Raw genomic sequence first — 9,770 nt, forward strand, 5'->3', positions numbered from 1 at the left:
CAAATCCTAAACACAACCAATAGTGTTTTTTAGAACACAACACACTGATACAGCTACAACACATGCCAGAACACCTTTTGCCTATGTGCTTTTTTGAGTCCAGTTAAACTCAACTGTACTCACTGAAACATGCTACAGAAATAAAATTGCTTTGCCTTCAAAAGATCACAGCAGCCAGTTAACCCGCTCAGACAATGTAGGCGTATCAGACCTCAACCTGTGTCATCAAACAACACGAGAAGATCAGGCAACAAAGCTGATCTGCCCTCAATCCTGCTCGTGTTATTTGGCTGCATCAGAGGACAACTGAAGAGCTGCGTGGCTCCACGAATCAATTTACAAAAATTTTATATATATATATATATACAGCACTAAAAGAAAAAAATACAGGGAGTGCACCAGAGTAATCACTTTTAAAGTTTTATTCATTACGCTGCAGTTTGACTACAGCATAAGTACAAGCATAAAATCTTTGACTACAACAGCACTTAGAGCAACATTTTTTGATTTTTTTTTCTTCTTTTCTGTAAAAGTATTGCAATAACAGACCTTAGGCCTAAAACCTATTACATCACAATTGCTTAAATAAAAAGAGGCAAAAATACACAACATATGTATATATATGTGTATGTGTATATGTGTATATATATATATATATATATACATATATATATACATACATACATATATATATACACATATATATTTCAGCACAGAGGGGGAGGGGGGAACGACAAGAATTCATTTTTGTAAATAAAGCAAACCGATGTTACAAAACCCATGATGGAAGCAGTCCTATGGTAACTGTCAAGACAGAGAGAATACCAAACTGTTGAGACGCTATCATTGTTATTATTGTCATCATTATTATTAAAATCTGGAACAATATAAACAGCTACTTGTTGTCGGCATTTGAGTACAGACTTCTTACAAGTGGAAAGAGGGAGCACACTGCGGGGGCAGAAATCAAAAAAAAGTCAGTCTGAGCCCAAGCTAGTTCTTCAAGCTAGTGCAGGAAACAAAAAACAGGTCTATTAAGAAGAGGAGAGCCGAGCTCTAACCAAAAGTACAATAGAGACTTTTTCCAAATTAAAACTACACAACTGCCTCTTATTTGGTGCTTTGAAGAGAAAATGGCGCGTTGCTATGTACATTGTCTATAGATAAGAATGAACATGCTCTGCGGTTATTGTACAGTGGAGTTATTTTCAGTACATATACTGTAAATAAATGACTGCAGATTAAACATGACTTCTGTTTCAATATATTGTGCCAAATATAACATCGTAATGTAGAAAAAAAGAAAAATAAAGAGAAAAAAAAAAAGTTAAATGACAGTTGTAATGGCATTTTTCACACATTTCACGCTGGTGCAACTTTCCAATCTTGACCAAAAAAAAAAAAAATGGGAATACCCACAATTCCTTTCTGTTCAGCAGTTATGTGAGCAACAGTTGATGATCCTCCTGTAACGGAGCAGAAACGCTATAAGCAAAGCCTAACATCCAGCCAGATCTATAGCAGTTTTGAGTGTGCTCAACAGTTTTATACTTTGACAGATATACAAAACCACAGCTGAAATGAACTCAAATATTGTTAAAGATCGATGAATACAGACACAAACTCTTCCGTTTCGGGAAGTGCTGATGGCTCTCGTGTGCAGTGGTCATGTGTCACGTCTCCCAAACTAGAGAGCTTCTGCTTTTTGTTCAACAATTTACAAACCACGACCCAGCTGAAACTGTGGCATAAACACCATCTGATCTGTTTGTGATATATGTTTTCTTAAAAGATCTGTGTAATAGAACTATACATTTGTTAGTTGATGGTGGTGGTGGTGAAAAATCAAACCACCAGCCGGTACCCAAATGATGGCAAGCACGGTGAAGGCTTGTTCTTAGAAGAGGAATCAAATAAAATTAAAAAAAAAAAAAGTCAATAATATCTTTTCTCAACAACTTCCTTAATCCAGAGGTTATCTCATCCTTATCATAACACGCTTATTTATAGCAAAATATTATACGTTTGTATTTGTGTTGCAACCATATTCTAAGCATAATTTGCAAACCATGTTTTCTCATAAAAAAGACAAAGTACGTTTTTTTAACTGTAGGCATTTACAAATTTGATGCTGCCTTCTTAAAATTCTTATATTGTCTATACATTATATTACATTATTCACAACATTTTTTGTGGTTTCTACCCATTGGGTAGGATATGTGCATAATATATTCAAGTTATATACAGCACCTTACAAACAAACATAAAGAAAGACAGACTACTGAAAAAAGCACCGTTGGAAGTGAGGCACAACGAAGGTGGGAGCTTTTTGAGTGCAAGTGGGTTCCTATGTCTGCTCCACACATGTGGGACAAATTACTGGTTGAAACGGCTGCAAGTGGCTTTGCCAGGAGAAACCGATCCTGTCTGGCACAATGGAAGCGAGCTTGTAAACACTGCCGTCACGCAGAGCTAAAAATGTTGGTTATACGCTGCAGGTCGTTTTGTTGACATGGAAACAGAAACACTGCGAGCGCCGTGGTCACTAAATTTATAGTTTTCTTGTTAGACCTTGAATTAAAATATGCAGGATCAGATTCAGTCTGTAATCAAAGCTCAAGACCTAAAGAGGAAATGTTGGACAACCACTCCAGGCTCCCGAAATCACGGCAGCACTGTAACATGATCATTTTTTGGCAATCCTGACCAAACATTTCTGTTCCACTCCGCCAGACAGGAGGTCGACCCGCAGACAAAGCACATGTAAGGATTCCAAGCAGCAGTTTGACCGAGGTGTGGTCTGCTCAAACATGAACATTAGGCACCTTATTTACTCACATAATAGTAACATGCAAACCTCCTTGTATAAAACATAAAATTCATCTTTATAGCCTCCATTTACAAGCTATGACTGCGCAGACAGAACAAGCTGAGAAAACAACAGAAAGAAGGAAGAAAAAGGGTTTGAAGCAGGTCCGTACAGCTCAAAGGCCAAAGTGTTGGGACAATCTCTTCACCCAGACTTCTCTGTGTAAGAAAATGAAAATGTTTCAGTTTGGGTCTTTGAGTAAAGACCAGCTTTTGTCTCAATACTTGTGCTTTTGACTGCAGAGGGTCAGATTTCTCTCCTTATAGTTATGGATGAGTTGAGGGGACAGGACGGACAGAAGGGGACAGGGGGGGACCGGGGGGGGGGGGGGGGGGGGGGGACATGAGAAGCAGCAGTAGCAACAATAGTAGCAGTAGCAGCAACAGCAATAGCAGCAGTGATGTAGTAACACACACACATACACGCACAACTGTAGAGCCAGATAGACACACTAACCAGAAAACACACATGCATACATTCAAACACACACTGATGGTAACAGAATCAGAGGGCTTTCATTCAAACTGACCAGGAATATTTTTTTCTCCTATCGTCATGACGTCTGCAGAGCGTCAGATCAGATGTGTGCTCTAAGTGCACGAGAAGTGGGGTGGGGGCGGGGGCGGGGGTGCTAGTTCTTTCATCACTACTGACAGGAACATTTCCAGGTTTCCCAGTTTGAGGTTTCAACTGGAATTCAGCGTTACATACCTTCAAATACCTCCCTACGAATCACAAGTCATTTCATCCGAGTGTAAACAGTCGCCGTGTTCCAACTCCACACGTAGTACACTGTCTCTTCAGGTCGTATACAACAGATCAATGCACTCTCTCACTTTCTCGTGTGCTGACGGATCGACCTGTGACTTTGGAATGACGCTACCAATTAAAGAGCAAGTCTGGTGATACTCTGTGTTTTCCTAATTGTGAGTAAATCCCATTAAAAGAGACAAACCAACAGTGTGTTGATCCTATCAACAAGTACTGTGTGTGTATCTCATCCCTCTGAGCCATAGAGCTCCAGTGAGCTTTTCACTGGGAAACTCGTTCATTAGGACGAACAGACACTACAGTTTACTTTGACTTGAACTCAAAGTCTTACAAGATCAGTGGTTGCCAACCTTCTCCAACTCATGGCCCACTTCAAAACCTCCAAAGCCCGTTTACAATATGGAGGCCAAATAACACGTTCAGAAGCGGAGAGATCACATGTCGATTCACCATCTGTCTCTGACTCTCTTTCCTTTTCATTCTTCCCGTTTCTAACCAGCTATCCATTTTGAGTCTACAGTTTTTGCCGTGGATGTAATCTTTTTTTTTTTTTTTTTTTCAGCTCAATCAGACTGAGATAGCAAATATATGTATATAATGTAAAAGTGGTCCGGCCGGCGACAACATGAAAGCTACCATCATTAGCTCATCACAGTGACAGGCCTTTATACAAGAAAAGGAAAACCAAAAATGAAAAGGAGTTTTTAAACATTTGTAATCTTTTTAAAGATCATTTTGTTTGTTTTTCTTAAAAACAATTTATATAATTACATCTTTTCACCAAAATTGTTGTGTTTTGGAGATGATTTGTCGGCCCACAGGCTGGGAGCTGTGTATTAAACCTCCGCTGACAATGATGCCCCGACATACACTCTTGAGAAACATTTGTTCAGTTGTTTCATGAAATCCCTGGGTCTTTTTAAATAATGAAACTCAGTGTTGGTGAGTCTTAAAAAAGCCCCCAGAAACTCCACCTTTTACTGGAGGAGCTTCCCATCTCCTTTCACTTCAGATGGAGTTTGCTCAGTTGTCCAACAGTCTAGTTCAGTGGTTATGATGGAACCGTCTGTTGAAGATGGCGTTTTGCCAGCACCACAGACCAGCGTTAGTCAGTAAGTGAGGACCGATGGGCTTGAGGACAGGATGGGGAAGTCACAACATACTGACATGTAGGTTTGTCTCTCCATGGGATTTGTTGACGATAAGAAAAGAGTTTGCACGCTAGATCCTGAAAACCAGACTCAACACCTGGAGTATGAAATTGAGACTCAGTCCAGATTATCATCAAGCCTTGTGCACCTTTAAATGGAACTTGTGGGTGCCCTCACTCTGAGCTTTTACACTGAGGCCACTTCTACACTACGATAATGACCATCATACATCTCTCTCTTTTTTTTTTTTTTTAAAGAGACACGCCACTGAATTCCAATGCAAGCTTAATTAATAATGTGGTAATATGGACAGTGGCAAATAAGTAACGTCCTTGAATCTCTAAAACTCAGACAAAGTTCACTAATAAATCACTCAGCTGTGCGCGCACACACACACACACACACACACACACACACAATGCTCCTGCAGGAACATTAAGTGCTTTTCTGTGTTGTTGAAAGGTCTGACCAACACATGCACGCACGCACGCACGCACACACACACACACACACACACACACACACACACACACGCACACACGCACACACGCACTCACACACACACACACACACACGGAGGAGAGGACAGCACTAGCACACTGCCAAACAAGGTCTCCACTCCAGTCTCCACTTTAAAGGGCTTGGCGGACTCTGCATCATTTGCACGCACTTTTTCTGCACACAGATGAAAGGAGGGACGATGAACAGTGTTTACCAGAGACACCGTTAGAAAGCTGGGATGGAGGTTTTTTTTTTTTGTTGGGGGGGTGGGGAGGGGGGCTTAACCGCAAACAAGATAGAGAGACAGAGAAAGCGCAAGAGCAGAGGAGAAGGCAACGATGAGCAGAGAAAAAGGCTAGATTTTCAAAAAGGTTTTTTTCTTTTACAAAAAGGACCCTCCCATAGCCCTTGGACTTTGACCACAGACAATTTTCGTTTAAAACCTGATTGCTGTGCTGGCGGATGCAGACAGGAATCTTCACTTTGTGATGTCTTGGTTTTTTTTGTTTGTTTGTTTTTTTGTTTTTTTTTCTTTTTAGCTTTAGAGACACGAAGACGGAGAGATGAGCCTTCTTTTCTGTTGTTGTTGTTGTTGTAGTTTTGTGTTTTCGTTGTCATGGCGGCAGGGTTCAAGTTCAGTGTGGCTGTTGGCAGAATGCACTGTGCATGTCGAGATGAGCGGTGAGAGGAGGTGGAGGGGAGGAGGGTTATCGATGCACGAAACAGGAAAGAGGAAGTGTCAAGTGCTCAAGAGGACAGGGTTGAGAAAAGAATCTGCTGTGACCAGGCTGCTGGATGGACACTTAGATATGTTTTTTGATTTTGTTATTGAGTTATGCTATTTTTGGTTAACTTGATATCCAACCAGCTGTGGCCAGATTTCCCAGAATTGTTGGTACGGAGCAAGTTGGGTCTCGCCTAGCAGCTCTCATCTTTCTAAGAGTTTACTCTGGCTTGGGAAAACCCATCTCCAAAATCTTGTAACAAACTACCAGAGGAAGTAAGAAATGTTTCGTCCACCCAATGGCTGGTTACAAGGCAGATTTCATCCCCACTAGGCTGAAGTGTACTCAGACGTGAAGCAGTACAAGGTTATTCTCTTACTAAGTCTCACTGTGCCTGTGGTGTATGCAGACAGAGATGTCGTAGGCTGGGTACAAGTATTTCTTGTGGTTTTCAAAAAAGGAAGGAAGGACATAAGCTTTTAATACTTGTTGTTGGTTTTTTTTTTCTTTTTTTTCCTTTTTTTTTTTTTGCTCCCAACTGTTTTAACAACTTTGGAGCCAAAGTCAGTCCATTCATGAAAAGGACAAACCCCCCCCCCCAAAAAAAACAAACAAACAAACGAAACAAGAAATAAAAAACAAAATAAAAACATCATCACTATTATCATCACATAGCATCGTTTCCCTCTTCTCTTTTACAGCAAAAAGATAGTGCAACTTTTCTTTTTTGTGTTTTCAATGTCAGAATGAGTCATTTCCCCCCTTTGTTTTGCTTCCTCATGAACCTTGGCACTAAGATTTGGGTTTGTGAGTCTCTTGTTGTATTGTGTTCTCTGTAAGTCCTTGATTCTCAGCTCAGTTCTTGCTTTGTGCACAGATCCCGGTCCAAAAAGAAGGAGAAAAAAAAAAAAAAAAAAAATCAAAACATAAAACATCATCCTCAGTTTCCCGCAGCCATCACCCGAGGGGACAAAAAACAAATGGTTTCAATCTGTGCTAGCAGTATGTTTCTTTCTCATATGATGGAGAGAAAAAAAGTCTCCTCGCAGTGCATACATCCTGCCGCAGCAGCGCTAGCTGTTTGAGTTACTAACATGGGAAAGAAACTGAAATGAAATCAACTCTTGGTTCCTCTCTTTCCTTGTTTTTTGTAGCTAAGGTTGATATTTATTTGTGCATGAGAGTCTGGAAAGAGGACATCAGAGAGACAGAGAGAGAGTGAGCAAGACCACTGCTTACAGGTGATTAGGATGAAGAGAAGAGTTTCAGTCTGGGGTGGGTGGCCCCCACCTGCCTTGCTGGCCTTTTCTTCACACCAGGTCCTCCGGCTGGCCTTCCTTGGCCTTGGTAGGTACTATTGTGCTTTCTGATTGGCTCTGCTGCTGGATCGTCCTGCTCCCCGGCCCCCCCGAACCCCCCACCCTCTGGTTATTGCTGTGCTGGTGTAGAAAGAACGCAGAGCCGGGGTAGTGGCCCATCACCTCGCTGTACGCCGGTGGGGGGCCCTCCATGCGCCCGTGGTTACTGGAGTTGGCCGCGCTGATGCCCGAGTTACTGCTAGGCGGCCTCGGACCGCCTACTCCCATGCCTCCACCTCCTCCCCCCACTCCTCCCAGACTCCCACCTCCTCCCATGTCGATCAAGTCACTGTCGTAGATGGTCCGGTTGGGTGGCGCCCTCACCGACTCGCGGTTGAGCTCCATCTGCTGCTCGGGGTCGCGGAGCTGCAGGGTGCAGGGCCCCTGATATGGCGGGGGCTCCTCGCCATCCGACAGCGATATGGTGGGCGGCAGGTCAATCTGGTGCTGCAGGTAGGGATAGGTGGGCTGGAAGCGGCTGAAGCGGTCACGCTGCATGAAGGAGGGTGCAGTGAAGCGATCCCTGGCCTGGGGAGCGTATAATACCTGAGAACGACAGAGAAGGATGGAGAGAGGGTAAGGAAGAAGGGTAAAAAGGAGTGAGGGTAAAAGAGGAGAGAGGGACAGAGGGAGGGAAAAAGGAGGATGAGAGAAAATTTTATTGAGTTGTACTGATCCTGCTCTGGTTTGTTAAGATACTATATAGTAAATCAATGTATCACTCTCCCATCTTCACACATGACTATCAGCTGTGAGCAGCCAAACACTGATGTTCCCCTCTCACATCATTTCATTTGAACAGTTTGTATTCACTCATCTTTTGAGTCCTGAAGAGATGAAAGTATAACAGAGATAAAAGTCACCAGAAGTGTATAAGAAAAAAGACGAAGCTTTGAGAAAAGTTAGAAAAAAAGAAAAATGATATATAATGATTATAGATATTAATTATTATATCTAAATATATTATCAATATAAACTTAATTAATAATAATAACTAAGCTTTTTAAGAATGAGCATGAGCATTAAAATAAAGTGATTGATTTTAGAAAAACGTAATACAAAATGTGGCTTGAATTTTTTGTGAACTCTATTCCAGTGAACTGTACGTTTTTATAATTTGCATAATACACAATCTCAACACACTGAACAGCTTCAACACCTCCTTTTGTCTTTCTTTCCCTCTTACAATCCATCCACCCACGTATTTCTCTGACTCTGTGGGTATCCCACTCTCTGGACTAGCTGTGCAGGTTAAAATAGAAACGCTCCTTCAAAATTTTATAATTTTCAATAATTTATATGCTCTGGGTCCGGATAGGACGGAGTCTGGGTCTGGACCCAGAGCAAGGCCCGCCTATTATATATACTATAGATATATCTATATATCGATCTTTTCTTACCAGTCTAAAGGAAACACTGTAAGTTCAGCTATCTCTGGAGGTGGAAAGCAAACCCTAATTTTGCTTCTATTTCTATCACTTCTTTTCTTCTCTGAAGTTAGCATGATAACTGGTTAGCTCTGGCTCTGTTAGCCCTTCTTGTCACTGTCTAACACCGAGTCTCTGTAGCGTCTAGGCTGCTCTGAAGAAGTAGCACCGCAACGCAGGCTGAAGCTCTTGGCAAACAGTAAACAGCTGTTAATGCTAACGCTAGCTCTGTAGCAAAAACAAACCAATAGCTCCATAACAGACATTACAATGTAATTACAGTAAAAAGGAGAAAAGATCCAAAGTGCCTGCTAACACATTCAACACACTGGTTGATACACCAGGTTTCACTTCAATTAGCTCTTCAGACAGTGACTGCATCATCCATTTCTTAATTTCTCACATTTCAACACATTTCTACTGTGGCGAGTCACTATCAGAGAGAATCCATTTCAATTAGTGACTGTGGCTCCAATAGTCACCTCCAATGACAAGGCAGTCGGGATGGAGAGACCATCAGACTGGAAAAAAACCTGGGGGGGGGGACAGAGGATCAGGCAATTGAAATTGAGAGACAGAAAGAGAAAGAGTGGAACTGAAAGGATTAAAAAGACAGACGACTGAGATAAGGAGAGGGAAAGACAGAGAAGAGAAAGGTGAGGAGAAGAAAGAGCCATGGAGATAAAGAGAGGAAGGAGAGTAAAGGAGAGCTCGAGAGATAAAGACAAAAAGAAACAGAGAAGGAGAGAGAGAGAGACCGAGAGAGAGAGAGAGAGAGAGAGAGAGAGAGGAAAAAGAAAACGTATAGAGCCAGACAAATAGAGAGGGAGGGGGAGAGAAAGGTGCAGAGCTGACAGAGGGAACAGAGCGCAGCAGAGCAGGGCAGCTCTCAGACGGCTGTCTAGACAGTGTCAGGGGAGGCGTTGCTGATTAATGATGCACCAAAATCCCCCCCCCCTCCCCCCCCC

General features: G+C 42.1%; 1 protein-coding gene across 2 annotated transcripts in view; it reads right to left on the bottom strand.

Annotated features, from left to right (window-relative positions):
- Positions 1 to 407: 407 nt before the first annotated feature.
- ldlrad4b (low density lipoprotein receptor class A domain containing 4b) overlaps positions 408 to 9,770 on the bottom strand; it is a 230,340-nt gene continuing 220,977 nt past the window's right edge. For both annotated transcript variants that reach the window (XM_023418626.2, XM_023418627.2), the window contains one exon: positions 408 to 7,921. In XM_023418626.2, the coding sequence (XP_023274394.1) occupies positions 7,328 to 7,921 (594 nt within the window). In that variant the 3' untranslated portion in view covers positions 408 to 7,327. The remainder of the gene's footprint in view (positions 7,922 to 9,770) is intronic.

This window comes from Seriola lalandi, unplaced genomic scaffold (assembly GCF_002814215.2).
Source record: "Seriola lalandi dorsalis isolate HSWRI2012SDOR001 ecotype SW California unplaced genomic scaffold, Sedor1 jcf7180002054583, whole genome shotgun sequence".
Classification (NCBI taxonomy): Eukaryota; Metazoa; Chordata; class Actinopteri; order Carangiformes; family Carangidae; genus Seriola; species Seriola lalandi.